The sequence below is a fragment of the Varanus komodoensis genome, unplaced genomic scaffold (genome assembly GCF_004798865.1).
Source record: "Varanus komodoensis strain SLA01 unplaced genomic scaffold, ASM479886v1 scaffold15, whole genome shotgun sequence".
In the NCBI taxonomy this organism is placed as follows: Eukaryota; Metazoa; Chordata; class Lepidosauria; order Squamata; family Varanidae; genus Varanus; species Varanus komodoensis.
The window spans coordinates 26,295,227-26,314,490 of NW_025335440.1; the positions used below are offsets into that span (position 1 = coordinate 26,295,227).

Sequence of the window (19,264 nt, forward strand, 5' to 3'; positions counted from 1 at the left end):
ACAATGTGGTATAACCTTGTTTAGACTGTACTGCTTGAGAATGGATGTGATGATATCTTCTAGTTCCTGCAGATGCATAATTCTGTAGCCACGATCAAAGAACTCTGTGTAAGTTTATGCCAGTTGTCATACATTTCTCCTTAACCTCCACCCCAGTTCCTGGGAGCTACTGCCTAACTGCAACTGGTAGCAAAGATCAGATGAGGCTTTTTGAATCTATATTATTTGAGTTTGAAACAAAGCATCAGACTTTAGAAGTTCATTTGGATTTGAGTAGTGTGTTGTGCACTTTCCACCTGACTTTAAGGCCTCTCAATGGATGGGAGCCTCTTTCAGCCGAAGAGCAGGATAATAATGCATTATAACTTTTTTTAAGAAATAGAAATGTGAAAACTTTGTGGACACCTGACAAAACACTGCTGAAATCTGTTTGTCTTCTGGTAGGTATTTGATCATCATACAAACAGGAATGCATGTGTCCACTGTTAATTGCCCACCTTCTTTGTTTAGAATCTTGTATGCAGCATCCAGTTTCATTCATGTGATTGCAATTAATATGCTTGCAAATCCATTTCATACTTATTTCTAATGTGGTAAGAAAGTATTTTTACATTCTCTTTATTGTCGTCTTGTGCAATAATACTTGTGACTTTCCCTTAATTCAGCAGTTTTAGACAAAGAGGGTATGCTAAGAACATTCTGAAAATTTAGACCTAAATGAAGATGTAATGGACAAATTCAGTAATTTTGGATATTTCCCCTAGCTTTTTTTGCACTGGATATGGCACAATATGTGTCTCAGAAATTAATCTCAGGTTACAAATCAAGCAAAATATTATCAGATTAAACTTTTTTCTGACTTAGTTATGCCACATATTCTTAGCATTTTTTTGATGCAGGATTAAAGTTAACATTAACTGTTTTGAATGTTATTTTTGTACTTCAGTCTGAATCTTTCCTGTGCCTATCAATATAATAATGCTTTTCCCTTTCAGCCTCCACTGAGCATAAAAAATACTCCAGTGATTTTCAATTTTTGTGAGGGATTTGCTTCTCTACCTGGCACACAAAACAGACTAAGACAAACTATATTTAACTTCATTTTTTCCTCAATACATTTGCATTGTTTGCAGTAACAAAAGTACTCCAGTGGCCTGTTGTTGTGCAGGTTTGGATGTATTTTGCCCCAGGTATGTTTAGTTTAGAAGGAAAACTGTAAAAGACAGGTGGCTAAAAGTTTGAAACAATGTTTACTATCATGGATCTGGCAGTGTCCTGTAATGATTTGTTTCTTAGAATTCTTATGTGTAAATTACACAACAAAATATGAGCCTGGGGTGTGACAGTCACCCCAGGATGCTAGATAAAGAAAGTGGATCCAGTCCTGATATATTTATGGATGAGACACGGATACTGTTAGAGTTTTCCTGCTCTTTGTCATGTTGCAAATCACCTCTTAAGGGAATATATGTAAAAGGTTTAGTTAAGATTGGATTGTCCACCTCTGAATTAATACTGTTAAATTCCTCTTCATTTTGCTCTTATCAGTTTCTTTGTAGCCTTTAAGCTGCTGTCTCTTACATGTAGCCCATCACTCCATATGCAATGTGGAGACAATTCCACCTTGAAGCCTGGCATTAAGGATTACAAAAATATTCAGAAAATACTTTGAATTTTTGAAGTCCTGCATAAATGCTAAGTGTTACATGTTTAGGGGTGGAGATTATATTCCCTGAATGCCATCTAAGGAAAAAATTGATTCTGTATCATTTTCAGAAAAAATACACTTGGAAAACAGGGAAATATTAATTCTTTAAAAATGAAATCTGAATATAACTAAGGAAAAAGCACGTTTTAAAAAGTGACTTTGCCTTGTCAAGACAAAAGCATGGTTATTAAAGTATAAAATCTAAGTAGTTCTATTAAAGTAGCCATTGCTTACTTGAGCTCAATTAATACAGTTGATAATAGAAGTGCCTTATATTATATTGGACAGAAAGTTGCAAAATATAAGTGTTCGGTCAGGTGACAGCTATTGTATAAGTTGCTGGATTGGGATTTATTTGTGCAGTGTATTCACTGTGAATACTACTCACTCACATGTTTTTGTCCCATTTGTTCTAGACTTCTTACTTTACTTATATCTAGAATGTACCTGAGAGAGGATCTATGGCTCAGTTTCAAATACAGAATAAGCTGCTGCCAGATAGAATGGACAATAGCTTAGCTGGGTGGACCAGACTGGCAACTTCATTTCTTCAGTTATTTAGGTCATGTCTTTTGTTATTGTCAAGATGTTCTAAAAAGCCTACATTCTGAATTGATAGATCTCATATCTAGAGACTTCTTGGTTGGAAACCAAAGAACTACTTAGTATCTGGCAACAAAGGGTTTATAGTAATCCAATGCATCTGCACAGACAAATACATGTGCCATAATAACAAACTATTTTGAAATAACCCAATTCCAAAGGATAGGCTTAGTCATGTACATGGTAGGCATGTCATGAGCGGAGCCGGCTGGAGCCAGGAGTCGGATGGCCTGGGAGGCTCCTTCTGACTTGCTCTGTTTCTGTGTTTCAAAAGCAGTTTGCATGAGGTATGGTCGGAAGGGTCTGCTCTTCGGGAGTGAGAGGAAACCACTACAGTGAGCCAAGGAGGTGAACTATAAACCCCTACTTTTTAGGCTTTTAAACACAAAAGTTTCTGGAATTACTAGTGTCCTCTATAGTAGCTAGTGCAATATAAAAGTTTAAAATGCATATAAGCTTGAATTCTGGAATCTGATGCATGTTTGTCCTGTGCCGAGCTGGATTTTAAGAATTTTGAATATAATGTTCCCTGCACTAAGAGACTATCTTAGAAGACAAGGAAACGCCTATAGATACTGCCTCTTAGCTAGTATAGTAAGAGCAACCATCCACAGTTTTGAAACATTTTTAGAGAACCATAGTTTAAGTTTTTTTTAAAAAAAAAAATCCTGTTGCACCCCCCCCATCTCAAATGTTTATCAATGCTGAAGTTATCAGAAGGCTTCTATGTGCTGGTTTTTATTTTTTAAGAATGAAAATAGTTGAGAAATAGTCCTTGGAATGTATTGTATGTGTTTGCCTCCAAGGGTAAATGTGAGGTTCTAAAATAAGCTTGTATTATCAAAGGCAGTGGTATTTAAAAAATCAGAAAATGGTTTTGGTAGGAATATCACAAGCTTCGAAAAGTAAAACATGGTGGTTGCTTTGCCTTTATGACCTAGTGTACTTTAAAATACTATTTGGTAAACTGCAAATGGGACTTCCTTCTATGGAACATTTGGGATGTTTTCTGACAATTTGCAAGGCCTGAGTGCTTATGTTTGGCAAAAAAAAAAAAAAAAAAAAATATGGAGCTTTGGCAGATGAAATACATTTTTGGGATGTTTCATTGTTTGATGAATAAGTGTTGTGTCCCCAAATGAATGAATTTCTTGTTCTTTGTGAGTTATAAAAATAAAGGCCTATACTTTTTTATTGGGTTGCAACAGTAGGAAGGGAAAGGAGACATTTTCTGCTGACCAAACATTGAATAAGAACAGGCAATAGAAGTGGACTGCTTTGCGTATATCCATGGCAAAAGCCTCTTTAATGGATGGCCTCCTTGTCCTGATGAGGTAGAATTAAGGCTTTTCTCTCACAGTCCCACCTAGTCTTCAGAGTGTCTCATCTCTCTTTCTTCCACGATCAGTTTAGGGTTAGAGAAAGGATGATGCTGTGTTATCCCTTGACCAGAAAAAGAGTTGCCATGTTACAGTTATACAGTACAACTTTATAGTAATGGTTAAGCTCTTAATGCCTGATGTTTGGGAGTGCTGAAATAGGCAGTGAGCGTGAAGTAGGCAGCAGAGAAGGGATTAAAAAGACAATAGGCAGAGGACACTACCCACTTGGGACACAATTCTTTCCATTGACAATTGTGGGAAATTCCCCAGTTTAAACATCCATAATGTACTTCAGATTTTAGATGTAAAAAGAAAGATGAATTATTGCATGCAGTAATTGTACTTTGCATGACAAGTTAGGGTTAGAGCTGCTTGTCTGTTCAGTACACCGCTTAGTGCCATGGCAGTGACCAAAAAAGACTGTTTTAAAGCAGATTAGCCTGTCCTTCTGCCATGCTGCAGAATTCCATGGCTTTACTTCTTCTAAAAGGGGCCATTTTTCCTCATTGCTGCACTACAATATTTAAGTCACAATTTTGATGGTGTGGTGTTAGGGACAGGGTAAGGTAGAAGTTACCAAGCCTTGAAAATTGCCCACCTTTGCTCTGTCTGTATTGAGTTCTGGAGGAAGAGGAGCCATCTTAATCATGATATGTTAGCTGACTTAACATCACTCACCCCATATTATAATTTGTGATTCTGCTTTGCTGTTAGATTGCTGACATTACAATAAAACAGCCTTATATTTAAATATTTGCTGAGTAGCCCAGCCACAAGAAATCACATGCATACAAGTGCATATACAGTATATCACAGAAGTGAGTACACCCCTCACATTTTGTAAATATTTTATTATATCTTTTCATGTGACAACCGTGAAGAAATGACACTTTGCTACAATGTAAATAGTGAGTATACAGCTTGTATAACAGTGTAAATTTGCTGTCCCCTCAAAATAACTCAACACACAGCCATTAATGTCTAAACCGCTGGCAACAAAAGTGAGTACACCCCTAAGTGAAAGTGTCCAAATTGGGCCCAAAGTGTCAATATTTTGTGTGACCACCATTATTTTCCAGCACTGCCTTAACCCTCTTGGGCATGGAGTTCACCAGAGCTTCACAGGTTGCCACTAGATTCCTCTTCCACTCCTCCATGACAAATCACAGAGCTGGTGGATGTAAGAGACCTTGCGCTCCTCCACTTTCCATTTCAGGATGCCCCACAGATGCTTGATAGGGTTTAGGTCTGGAGACATGCTTGGCCAGTCCATCACCTTTACCCTCAGCTTCTTTAGCAAGGCAGAGGTCGTCTTGGAGGTGTGTTTGGGGTCGTTATCATGTTGGAATACTGCCCTGCGGCCCATTCTCCGAAGGGAGTGGATCATGCTCTGCTTCAGTATGTCACAGTACATGTTGGCATTCATGGTTCCCTCAATGAACTGTAGCTCCCCAGTGCCGGCAGCACTCCTGCAGCCCCAGACCATGACACTCCCACCACCATGCTTGACTGTAGGCAAGACACACTTGTCTTTGTACTCCTCACCTGGTTGTTGCCACACACGCTTGACACCATCTGAACCAAATAAGTTTATCTTGGTCTCATCAGACCACAGGACGTGGTTCCACTAATCTATGTCCTTAGTCTGCTTGACTTCAGCAAACTGTTTGAGGGCTTTCTTGTGCATCATCGTTAGAAGAGGCTTCCTTTTGGGATGACAGCCCTGCAGACCAATTTGATGCAGTGTGCGGCGTATGGTCTGAGCACTGGCAGGCTGACCTACCACCCCTTCAGCTTCTGCAGCAATGCTGGCAGCACTCATATGTCTATTTCCCAAAGCCAACCTCTGGATATGACACTGAGCACGTGCACTCAACTTCTTCGGTCGACCATGGTGAGGCCTGTTCTGAGTGGAACCTCTCCTGTTAAACCGCTGTATGGTCTTGGCCACCATGCTGCAGCTCAGTTTCAGGGTCTTGGCAATCTTCTTATAGCCTAGGCCATCTTTATATAGAGCAACAATTCTTTTTTTCAGATCCTCAGAGGGTTCTTTGCCATGAGGTGCTATGTTGAACTTCCAGTGACCAGCAATAACACCAAATTTAACACACCTGCTCCACATTCACACCTGAGACCTTGTAACACTAACGAGTCATATGACACCGGGGAGGGAAAATGGACAATAATGCCCAATTTGGACAGTTTCACTTAGGGATGTACTCACTTTTGTTGCCAGCAGTTTAGACATGAATGGCTGTGTGTTGAGTTATTTTGAGGGGACAGCAAATTTACACTGTTATACAAGCTGTATACTCACTACTTTACATTGTAACAAAGTGTCATTTCTTCAGGGTTGTCACATGAAAAGATATAATAAAATATTTACAAAATGTGAGGGGTGTACTCACTTCTGTGATATACTGTAATTCTATGTAGGTTTGTGAGCAAGTTGGTGGAGAAAGGACAGAGTGCTCTGCAGAAACCCAAGTGGACCGCCAGAGAAGGGAAGCCCCTCCTTCAACACAATACACGCCTGCTGGAGGAGGGGCATAGTCCCCCATCCTTCCTCTGCCAGCCTCCTTCGGTCTAATAACTTTTGTGGCGTTCTTTAGAAGATGAACCTTGCTAAGTAGCTGTAGCTATGATTTGATGTGAGAATTGCACTGAAATAGTGTGACCTTTTCCATCTCTGTTAAGCTGTCTTGGTTCTAGTGTGCTTTCAGATGTGATAATTTCTCATTGTAATACATAATTGAATGTGTGGCTCACATTTCCTAGGTGTAGGAGTTAAACCTATTTAATCTAAAAGGCTGAATTCAGTTTCAGAGATTGCATTCTAATCACGACATGAAGGCAAAAGAGGTGGATCTCAAGGGAAAGAAGACAAGACCACAGTAGCAACATATTCTAGTTTGAAACTGTCACTGTCAATAACCCAGACTTGTGGGGCCATTTCAGTCTTTTGGAGTAAGGAAAAAGTATGTAGAAGATTAGTGTGCAGGAGAAAGGAGGTGGTAATAATGTTAGGGGGCATAACCATTTGCTCAACTTCCATTCAATTGGGGGAGCTGCCACAGTTCATTTGTAAAAATACTTCCTTTTTTAATGAGAATGTGCTTAATCTTGCTGAATTTTCTTTTTAAGGATTTGGCTCTTGTTGCTCCTGAAGCTCCCTCAGAACAAGCCAGAAGAGTCTTTCAAACATATGACCCTGAAGGTAATAGCTGTAGAGCAACCATATGCATATTTCCTTGGAAAGAAGTCCCATTGAGTTAACTCTTACACATAGAGGAACAAAGTGTAAAAATACAGGAATCAGAAATCTGAAAATGATCAGGCATAAAATTTAGCAGTTCCTGCACTTTGTGACAAGTTTGATATTCTGCACTGTGATATAAAGTGACAAAAATAGGTATTTTCTACTTAGTTCATAGCTGATACGAAATTAAAAGGACTCAAATATGTTTTTATAATCTGTTTTACCTAACATTATCAAACTGCTTGAGTTTTAGCATCCAATAGATAATATCCATGCTTTCTGTAGCTCATTTCCATAAACGAGACTTCTCCTTATAAAATGATCTCTTTTCCAAGGCTTAGGTTTTTAGTTATACAAGTGTCTACATGCCTGCTTATTTATGCTTTAGTAGAATTTCAGCCTCCTATGTTTCAAAAGTATTAGGCCAAGGATTCTCATGCAGTAAGGCTCTGTTGCATAGTAAGAAGGAAGAAATACAGTGCCTTGAAAACCTTTAGAAAAGAGGAGGTATTGCAGAAGTAGCAACGAGGACACCTTGAAAATGCTGCTGCTTCATCTCCATATGAGAAAAACACTCACTTGCTTCCCAGTCTAGAAGTGCCAGTGTTAAAAGGCTATGCGAACACATTAATGCCTGGACCTCTGCTAGTTCATTCTAATTAAGGATCTTGTTTTGCTTTTCAGATAATGGATTTATACCAGATACTCTTTTAGAAGATGTAATGAAGGCTTTGGACCTTGTATCAGATCCTGAATAGTAAGCTAAAATTGACTGCCCCTGTTCTAGAGTGCAATTTCAATTAAATTTTCCAGGATCAGATTCCCACCTTACAGAGAGCAGTTTTGCTCTGTTGTGTACAGCTGGTTTAATATGTGTCAGCTGTAAAGGCTAAGAACAAGATGCTTGCACAGAAATTCCAGACTTGGATTTTAGAGGAGAGACCTTTATTCTATCGAATGTGCATTTTGGAGAAGTGCTGGATACTTTCCTCTTAACATGGCAATTGGGTTTAGATGTATGTACAGCTTGCTTGTAATAACTTACAGAGTGTAATAGTAATACTGAAATCCAAAACATATGTCATATGGTTAAATTACATTAATCTTGGGTTACCTGCCAAAATATGTCATTTGTTCCAGCTGAATTTGCATGCAAATTTATCTATTAAGAGAATACTATTTGCATATCTAATGTTTAAAAAGTGTGCCCTTTAAGCAACTAGAACATACAATGTACTGTAGTAGATTAGTTTCGCATATATTTTCAGTGCATGCTTAATTCCAGTGATTAGAATCTGTCAAATAAGAGTTGGTCTTTGCAGAACAGTTTGAAGGATGATTGGTATGTTAATGGTCAGGACTGTGCAGGACTCATTAAATCTTCTGGAGTGTAATCCCAGGAATTAGACAGTGTGCTTTTTTTCTGAAAGCTTTACCTAATATGGCGTAGTTTCTCAATTATTGTTGTAACTTTGATATTAAACGAGATTACTTTGGTTTAAAAATAACTCTGTTCTGGCAGCAAAAAGCCATTCCTTTGTATTTGCCATTGAGATTATAAGTACAACAGCTTGATTGTTTTTGGCAGTTAAAAGTGTTGCAAAACCGTAGTTCTTAGTCATACAAGAGTACAAATGTACCATATTTTGTGTTTTCTTCATCTTAGTGTAAATCTCATGAAGACAAAATTAGATCCAGAAGGACTAGGAATCATTTTACTAGGACCCTTTCTTCAAGAATTTTTCCCTGAACAGGTAATTTAACCTTATATTTGTGCTCCTGTGATAGAACAGTGAAGCATTCAACTTTTTCATGTTTAATGTACATAATGTTTTGAGCTAGGTAACTCCTCTGTCCCTTTATTCTCTCCTTTTCCAATGTTTGTTTGCTTACATAATAACTCTCTCTCTCTTTCTTGTAACTCATTGTGGCCTGTATGATATGAAGCTGTTTGAAATGTTACGTGATGGCTACTGTTGCTATAGATGACAGGAACACTGGAAACTGTCATCACTACCCACTCACCTAAGCTTAGATCATGCTCAATAGGCCTGTGTACTAGACAACAGAGGAGAGACATATTTAAATATTTTCAGAAGGGAAGACTGTAGTTCTGACAAGGTCCCAGGCTGAATTTCTGATTCCTTTCCATAGGGCTAGGGAAGATTCCTTTTGAAACAGTGGGGAGCAGGTGTCAGTCATTGTAGATGAAGAATGGGGAATTTCTGGCCTGCAGACTTTCAGAGATACTTCATCCAGCCTACAGCCTACTTTCCAGGCTCCATGGCATGGAAAAGCTTCTGTATATGATCTACTACTGATCAGAAATAAGGCTTTACCCTGTGAGTCAAAGGAGGTGGAGCCTTGGGGGAAAGCTGCTAAGTAATTCAGGCCTGTTCGCCTCCAGTGCTTGTTTTGTGTGCCTCTGAGTACACATGCAAAGGCTGTCATGCTTCCTTCTGAGAAGACATGTAGAAGTTCACTCCTTTGGATGCTATTTGAAAATACTGCCATTAATTCAGTTCTGTTTACTTCAGAATGGATATGCAAAAATCTTGTCCTGAGTGCTTCTTCGGAGACATAAAACCAGTAATAATCTTTGTTATGCCCTCTCTGCCTTTGACTCCTGACTAGCAATGGAATGCAGCCCCCAAGACCTTCCCCAGACTAGAATTCAGCAGAAAAAGGTGTCTCATACCAAATGTGGATAGTACTTCCAAACTGAATGTAGGAGTGTGGAGGATGTTTCCCCACCAGTGTTCTCACTAGATTAGCACTGCACCACATCTGGTTGCCTATTTGGGCATGATTCTTCACAGAGAGAGAGTCAGCACCATTCATTGATATTTCTTCTTCGTGGTCTTTGTGAATCACACATATGGGCACTGTGCCTGAGGAGACTAGCTAGAAAATCTTCCTGACAACAAGCCCCATGCAGGCACAGAGCCCATATGTGTGAGATCAGTGGAACAGTTCAAACAAATGCTATCAGGATAATTTGTTGTTTTAGTTACTTTCTACAACCTAGAAGACTTTCATGTTGCTACTCCTTACAGTATAATCCTGCACAGATGAACTAAGGATATACATCAAATTTGGACAATGCTCAAGCACAATAGGGCCTCTTTGGACAGTTTTCTAGTCTTCCTGATGTAAAGCAGGCTTTTCCCCAAAATTTCCAGAATGAAATTGTTGCTTTGTATTCAGAAACAAACATTCTGTCTTTTCTCCAAACAGCATTTTTGTCTTTGGAAGGGGTGAAACAATTCCCCCTCAAAAATTTAACAACTTCCCTTCCACAGGAACTGCTGCATCCATCCTTTTGAAATTTGTAGGTTTCTTAAGGACTGCTCTGTGTAGAACAAGGCTGCACAAGAAACAGGGGGAATAAGTTTGGGATAGTTGGAAAATGTCAAGGTTGCTTTTTCACAAAACCAACTGCTCCTATTCAGCTGAAGTTTTGGCAAGCTTGATTCTCTCAGAGGGAGCAGCTACCCTTGCAAATTTGATCTAAGTCTGCCAAGAAATAAAAATGTTATCAGCAGTTCCCTTTAAAGAAGAGCATAAAATTAAAAAGGCGTGTATTACCAAAACCTCTGCATTCATTGTTTTGATATTTGGCAGATACAGTTCTTTAATGAGAAACTATGCATGCAAATAATCATCCACTTCTGACCAAGAGGCAAAACTCTGTCACTGTTTCATGATTTCCTGTAATCAATGGGAGGCATGAAGACTCAAATTTCTAATCTTGGCTTAGAATCCAGTGGATGGCCTATAACTTAGTCTGAGCAGAATTGCTCATTTTCCCAACTACCAAATTGGGTCCAAGTTAAATCTTGGGGGCAAACCCATAATATTTGCTTAGAAACCCTATTTTATGCAGTAGACCTTGCTTTCTGTTGCAGAAGATTTCTGTCTTTATTTACATTTTTCTATCCCGATAGTTTTCTTTTTATGTGTTACTCAGCAAGCATAGATGCAGAGCAAGGAAAGAAATATGTTGTGACTTGAGAGTGACAGTTTTGTGTGTGTTCTTAGGACTCGAAGGTGCAAGAATCATTCACTGTCTATCACTACAACGGGTTGAAGCAATCAAATTTTAATGAAAAGGTATGGTAACATCAGATACACATAATCCAGCATTAAATGTCTTTAGCTCATTTGCATGTTATAGCACATAATCCACGGACAGAAATTGGTTTCATCCTATTTCAAAGTAGATAGCCATTCATGTGATCTAAAAGATGCTGTGATTCTGCTACTGATACAAAAGAACAAATAGGGAACCAAAGAAATAGAAATCATTACTTAACTTGGAAGGAAAAAAGTTAGGATTTCTCGTTTGACACCAGTTTTGTTCAGTTGATATGAAGCAAAGAATAATGAAATCTTTAACCATGATGCTTCAGTGTAGCAGCAAAGCATCCTTTTAGAAAGTGGGAGAAGAATCAATTTAAGTTACAAAAAAATGAGTCATATTTATTTAGTGCTAAGCAATATTTCAGCTCTGCTGAAAAACAAAAGAAAAATTACTGTAAAATTAGCTTTTGCATTATAGGCTAGTCCAGTGATGGCGGACCTTTTAGAGACCAAGTGCCCACATTGCAACCCACAACCCACTTATTCATCGCAAAGTGCCAACACGGCAATAAAATCTGAAAACTGAGGTTTTAGTTTAGAAAAAACAACTTGCAGCCAGTCCAAGCAAATATATATATAACCTTGCCAGTGCACTGACCAGCCATGCAAAACCTCAGACAAGTCATGTCTAATGAGATGCGGCTTGTGATGCCATCACCTGGTGCTGCTACTCCTTTGAGTATGCGCATGGCCCCTGTGTGTGCTGTTATCCAATGCCTGGCTGCTGGGGCGATGCCAGGGTGACCTGGGTCGCATGCCAACAGAGAGGGCTCTGCATGCCTGCTGTAGCACACATGCCATGGGTTTGCAACCACTGGCCTAACCCTACCCTGGTGCACTCCCCTAACCCTAATATAGGGGTAAAATAGCATTGAAAGAGGCGATTTTGAAAAAGCCTTCCTTGAGTAGCTTTTTCTGCACAGATCATCATTTCTGCCCATCCTAAACACATTCCAACCCTCAAAACCATGCCAGGACACCTCATTTTTCTAACCCTAACCCTGCCCTGGTGCACTCCCCTAACCCTAATATAGGGGTAAAATACCATTGAAAATAATGCGATTTTGAAAAAGCCTTCCTTGAGTAGCTTTTTCTGCACAGCTTATCATTTCTGCCCATCCTAAACACATTCCAACCCTCAAAACCATGCCAGGACACCTTGTTTTTCTAACTCTAACTCAGTGAAGGTGAACCTTTTAGAGACCAAGTGCCCAAACACACTTGCTTATTGCAAAGTGCCAACACTGCAATAAAACCTGAAAACTGAGGTTTTAGATTAGAAAAAACAACTCACAGCCAGTCCAAGCAATCTCAATCAATCAATCTCTCTCTCTCTCTCTCTCTCTCTCTCTCTCTCTCTCTCTCTCTCTGCAGTGCACTGAGCAGCCATGCGAAAGCTCAGATGAGTCGTGGCTAATGAATTGCGACTTGTGATGTCATTGCCTGGCACCACAACTCCTTTTCTGAGCATGCGCATGGCCCCTATGTACACTGTTTTCCAATTCTTGGTGCTGGGGCGATGGTGGGACGACTTGGCTCGTGTGCCGACAGAGTGGGCTCTGCATACCCACTGTGGCACGCATGCCATAGGTTTGCCACCACTGGGCTAGTCTGTTCATGCTTCTCATTGTAAGGCTTTCTCTACCAAAAATATTGCAATTTTTCTTGCATTTTAACACTGCTTACAATTCTGTATGCATAAATGCTTGTGTCTGACTTTCTTAAATGTCTGCGGTGTAACTTAGAACTGTTCTGTCTAGCTGTCTGAAGAGATGGCTCCCATCACCCTTTATTAGATAAAGTAGGTATCTATATGCAGATACACTGAGTGTGAAACAGGCTAAGGGAACAGGTGACAGTGTTCCTGTAGACAAAGGGAGTTCCTATGGGATGCTGGAAAATGCTGGTGCTTTCAAAAGCCCAGATCTGTTCTTGAAATCAGTTACAGCCCAAGGTTGTGTGTGAATGCCCTCTGAATGATGGCAGCACAGGGCACTTCACCAGCTGACTGGGGCTAAGATGTTGTTGCTTGCTTTTTTGCATTCTTCAGCGCAAGGAGTGGTGTTGATCCATGCCTTTTTAGAGCACACAACTTTCTCCCCTTCTTGTAAGAAAAAAGTGCCATCACAGCCAGATGGGATCATATTTGGAGAGTATCACTTGTCTTATATCAATATAGCAGGCTCTGCTACGCAAAGGACTTTAAGATTGTATGTAAATGAGTTGTACATTGCAAAAATCTGTCTGACAAGCACATCCTTTTAAACTTTTTCCTCCTAATCAGACATGTATCTGTTATAGTTATTCACTGGGGGGGTGGGGGGCAGTATTCTGTTTTTCTTAATATTTTACATACTCAGGAACTGTGTTCTGGTGTTGAAAATAAGGTTTTTATATAATGCATCCTTCTGCATTCGGGATTGTTTGAAATCAAAAAATACAATATAATTCTTCCTGTATGAAAACAGTAATATAGCACTCTTCCTGTGCCTTATAGAAAACAGGTAGAGCTCATCAAAGTCAAGCAAACAAGCCAAGGATGAAGTTGGTTCTGATGTCATTTTATTTGTTCATAGCTGCTTTTGGTTAATGAACAGAGAGCATGTGTAGTTTATTTTATTTTATTCTAAGTAAGGTGCAGAACATCTAAATTGATTTAAGCTTTTGCTCTCTTGAAGTGACTACTTTTGGGTGCAAAATGCTTCTGATGTCAAATAATAAAAAGAGATCTTTGCAACAGTAAATTAAACTAGATAATTACATTTTTGCAGGTCATGTACGTTGAAGGTACAGCAGTGATTATGGGCTTCGAAGACCCCATGCTGCAGACGGATGACACACCAATCAAGCGCTGTTTGCAGACCAAATGGCCATACATAGAACTACTCTGGACCACAGATCGATCCCCTTCATTAAATTGATGCTGGGGAGAGACTTTATACTAATACTCAATGTTTTGAATGAGGGCGGGTTAGGTGACTGCCTCTATTTAAAAAACTAGCGGATTATACTTTGTGTGGCTATACACTGGTATCACTGAGAAACTGTAAATAAACACTTTTTCAGTGTTAATTAGAATATTTAATTTTTTTAACTATTTGCCTTGATTTGTATTATACCAACTAGTTCCTTTTTGGCCTTTGTAGTACAATTAAAATGTGAGTTCCCACCCAGAAGCCTCTTTGTTCCACCTAAAAAGAACCTGAAAATGGTCTAGTAGTGCAGCATCTGCATATTGATTAAATTTGTCTTAAATATCATAGAATACAATTGTTTACACTCTTGTTTGGCCATATGTTTTACTGCATCCGAGCGCAACCCATGTTGGAGTTCTCTATACAAATATCACTGAAATGGAAGAGGCTTATGAAAAGAAACAATTGTCCTTTTATACAATTTTAATTTATTCAGTGATGTTCATGCAGGAAATCTGGTGGATTGCGCCCTACACTACCGTATCATAGCTTAGGGACTAGATTGGCATTTGCACTGAATATGTTTGAATGAAATAAATTTCTGCTGTTTTCCTCTCAAAATCTGACCTTGAATATACATAGCTTTGAGCAAGAATAATGAATATTTAAATATGCCTAACTATAAATGCTATTTATCAGGGGTTTGACTGTTACAAGGTTTACCAGATCAAAGTCAAAGCAGGAGTTTAAAAAAGAAAATTAATATTCAAAATTGTATAAAGGAAATGTAGAAAAAACTAATTGCAAAGAGAATTTGTGCTATGATTTTGAAGCTATTGATATTATTGCCAAATACCTCTTTTCAGTATGTCCTAACAAAAACATATGCCAGCACTATTGTATGTGTTACATGCATGAAAGCATCTGTTATTCAAGTAGTATAGTCCATTATTTATTATCTAGCAAGGCTTAAATAAAACAACTGCCCAAATACTGATCTAGCATTTTCCCTCCTTGTCTATCTAATTTTCTCACTTCTTTATAAGTAAAAAGATCATAAGGGAACTATTTGGATGTTGGGTAATGTTATCAGAGGTACTGTTTTAATGAAATTTGAAGCCGTTTTCATTAGAATCTCACTATAAAGCTAAATACACCTTATTGCTGTAGGCAGTTGATATAGGCAATTAGTAACAAGGGTTCAGAACTACTCTCATTTTTCACAAGGTTAAGAAAAGATGCTGTGCTATGTTTAGAGTAATCTAGATGCCATGTATCTTGCATAGATTTATCCTCCAGTATGTATCATAAGTAATTAGAGTTTGTGGTCTTTCCTCATTTGATGAATGGACTTCTTTATCAAGTTTTTAATAGACAAGGTGTTCAGAAATCATCTAACTCAGAAATCAGGACCATACTGGTTGGTCCTGGTTTGCTTGCTTTACTTTCTCATTCTTAACTCAGAATATCAGACAAGGGGGAAATATGAAATTTAATTGAGAAATATACTGTTACTGTATACAGCTATTTGAAGAAGAGAAATTTCACCAGGTCACTTTTCTTAAACAAGGAACAGTACACCTGTTTTGTATTATCATTGTATACTACTCTGGTAAGAGGCTTCCCAACCCAGGTGAATTTGAAGGATATTCTTGCAACAAAGGAACCATGACATTTTTAAAGCAGTGGTCGCTGATCTTGAGCCAGACATCCTGGAATGTGAAGTCAAATGGGCCTTAGGAAGTCTTAACAACAACAAAGCTAGTGGAGGAGACAGTATTCCAACTGAGCTATTCAAAATCCTAAAAGATGATTCAGTTAAAGTAGTACACTCAATATGCCAGCAAACTTGGAAAACTCAACAGTGGCCACAGGATTGGAAAAGGTCAGTTTGCATTCCAGTTCCAAAGAAGGGCAATGCCAAAGAATGTTCGAACTACCGCAGCATTGCACTCATTTCACATGCTAGCTCAAAATCCTACATCACTACGTGGACCAAGAACTGCCAGAAGTACAGGCAGGGTTTCTAAGATGCAGAGGAACTAAAGATCAAATTGCCAACATATGCTGGATCATGAAGAAAGCTAGGGAGTTCCAGAAAAACATCTGCTTCGTTGACTATGCTAAAGCCTTTGATTGTGTGGATCACAACAAATTGTGGCAAGTTCTTAAAGAGATAGGAGTACCAGACCATCTTATTTGTTTCTTGAGAAACCTTGACCTATATATGGGTCAAGAAGCAACAGTGAAAACTGGACACGGAACCACTGATTGGTTCAAAATTGAGAAAGGAGTTCAGCAAGGCCGTATACTGTTGCCCTGCCTATATAACTTAGAGAGAAAGGCGGTGCTAGATGAATCACAAGTTGGAAATAAGATTGCCGGGAGAAATAACAGCCTCAGATATGCAGATGATACCACTCTAATGGCAGAAAGTGAAGAGGAACTAAAGAGCCTCTTGATGTGGGTGAAAGAGTAGAGCGCAAAAGTTGGCTTGGAACTAAACATTAAGAAAACTAAGATCATGGCATCCGGTCCTATCTCTTCCTGGCAAATAGATAGGGAAGAAATGGAGGTAGTGACAGATTTTATTTTCCTGGGCTCCAAGATCACCGCAGACAGGGACTGCAGCCAAGAAATTAAAAGACGCTTGCTCCTTGGGAGGAAAGCTATGGCAAATCTAGACAGCTTACTAAAAAGCAGAGACATCGCCCTGCAAACAAAAGTGCATATAGTCAAGGTTATGGTTTTCCCAGTTGCAATGTATGGCTGTGAAAGCTGAACCATAAGGAAGGCTGAGTGCCGAAGAATTGAGGCCTTTGAATTGTGGTGCTGGAGGAGACTCCTGCGAGTCCCTTGGACTGCAAGGCAATCAAACTGGTTAGTCCTAGTGGAGATCAACCCTGACTGGTCTTTAGAAGGCCAGATACTGAAGATGAAACTCAAATACTTTGGCCACCTAATGAGAAGGAAGGAGTTACTAGAGGAGACCCTAATGCTGGGAACAATAGATGGCAAAAGAAGAAGAGGACGGCAGAGGATGAGGTGGCTAGATGGAGTCACTGAAGCAGTTGGTATGAGCTTAAGTGGACTCCGGGGGATGGTGGAGGACAGGAAGGCCTGGAGAAATGTTGTCCGTGGGGTCACGATGGGTCGGACGTGACTTCACAACTAACAACATTTTTAAAACACTCTGATCATATAGAAAATCACTTTCAGAAGCATGTATTATGTTAAGTATCTGGCATTTCTCTGACCTAATGGCTCTTGGTTTGCAATTTTTTTCTTGAGCTGTTTGTGGAAGTCCAGAGGAGCACTTGGACTGCAATGGGGAAGAGCATCTATATTTTTGAAAATTACATGCATGCACAAATGTACTATACATGCAGGAGTTATAAGCCTCAGATGTTTGGCATTTGATTAACTCACTGCAAACTGGCTATTCAAACAACTTGGAGTTCCAGTTAAGGTAATTACAGTTTGCAACCCTCCTCCCAGTCTCATGATCATGGATCTGGCACTGTAATCCTTGGTGCTATTTTATAATATACAAGGCGCTTTCTTTTCTTCAGAAATCTAGTTTTGTATTTTTATCTTCTTAGAAAGTTGAATAAATTATGACAGTTTAAAGTATGCACACATGTACACAGTCGTCATTTGCACATAATTTCAAATTAAACAGCGGATATTCCACCTCCTACATATTCCTGCATTCAGTCATCAACTTAAGAGTCAGTCATCCAGGTTGTGAGTGTAACTTGTGAACTCGGGGAACTAGGTTGCTTAGGGGCTTAAACAACCCAGTAATTAATGCAACTATAAGCATGGGTTAACTGGTGGCTTGTTTAGCCCCTAAATAATCTGGCACTCCAAGTTTACCCACCATATACAACCTATGACACAGACTGGTTGATTGAAAGCAGAACTGGAGAGCATGTGGGAGGCACTGTGTTGGCTAACTCCATGATTTGCTGTTACAAAGCTTGTCAGAATCAATGCACTTATGTAAGACAGCTGCTCATTTTTAAATGATAAAATCTCCACATCAACCTTCCTTTTCTTTACTCCCTATACTAGGTTTTGCAGTCCTTCACAGAAGATACTGAAGCCCCAAGGAAAGCTAACCATGGGGCAGCTACTAAAACCTAGTTTGTATGTATGTATTTATAGTACCTATATTTCAACTCATAGAATTCACTGGGTGGCCTATGAATAATATGTTAATAATCTTCACCATAGCAAAATACAACAGGAAATGTTCCTGCTTTTAAAATCAGCATGAAAATTCAGCAATAGATTGTCAAAGCAGATACAACATACACTAAAAATAAAAAACACACTAGATAGAAAAATCACAAAAAATATTAAAATTTAGTGAATTCAAAGATCTGAAAAGCCTGGGAAAACAGAAATGTCACCTAAAAAGAGCACAGGCCCTTGTGCCTCGGGTCAGGAATGGGCTGCCACCACTCACAAGGCCTTTTTTTCAGTAGCCACTTAATGCCGCTTACTTGGATATTTCTGAATATGATTTCAGAATATGGGTAAGTACATATGGAAGAAGGTGCTATTACATGAGAAAGTTTTTTTCGGCACGTCTTAATCATTCCAAAAACAAGCTGGAATGAATCCATAGTTTCTAGTTCCAGAAATTAACCGGAAGCCATGTTTCCTTCATGGTCTTTGTCTCCGTGAGTGTGTGTGTGTCAAGAGGAGTAGCATCTAATTGGGCTGTAGCCATGCCTATAGGGGCACTTACTTAGAGGGCCATGAAAATGTGGATTAGGCTAATTGGAGACAGATTGATGAAAGGGGATAAGAGGGAAGAAAACTTGAATATCCAAGTCGATTCTGTATCTGTAGGAGCTAGAAGTAAGCTCCAGGATTGATTTGAAGACCACTGATAATAGTCACAATCATGCTTCTGTCAAATATTTTGGATTCTGTTTGCTGCCGGGTAACTTGTATCAAAACATGGTCGTATATCCAGAGTATATGTTTTAAGGGTTTTTGATGTTTGCTTTGCAATAGATTTGTAACAGCCATCTAGTAACTGACTTGGAATGAAAGTGGAAGATCACTCATGCAAAGGTGATTTCTCAAATGCAATCTCCCAAATGCCTCAAAAGTGATTCTTTGGGGTTGGAAAGATCCTCTTAAACATTGTGGGATGTGATAAGGAGATTTCCTGGGACAGGAGACATTGCCAAGTATTGGATGGAGACATGAGCATAAGTGGAACAGTAACAGGGAA

The 19,264-nt window shown here is 39.1% G+C and overlaps 1 protein-coding gene across 1 annotated transcript in view; it reads left to right on the plus strand.

The window, feature by feature from the left end:
- MINDY3 (MINDY lysine 48 deubiquitinase 3) overlaps positions 1-15,007 on the plus strand; it is a 40,624-nt gene extending 25,617 nt beyond the window's left edge. Inside the window, exons 11-15 of the mRNA XM_044424753.1 lie at positions 6,838-6,910; positions 7,637-7,709; positions 8,619-8,706; positions 10,994-11,065; positions 13,867-15,007. Of these exons, the coding sequence (XP_044280688.1) occupies positions 6,838-6,910; positions 7,637-7,709; positions 8,619-8,706; positions 10,994-11,065; positions 13,867-14,016 (456 nt within the window). The 3' untranslated portion in view covers positions 14,017-15,007. The remainder of the gene's footprint in view (positions 1-6,837; positions 6,911-7,636; positions 7,710-8,618; positions 8,707-10,993; positions 11,066-13,866) is intronic.
- The last annotated feature ends 4,257 nt before the right edge of the window (positions 15,008-19,264 follow it).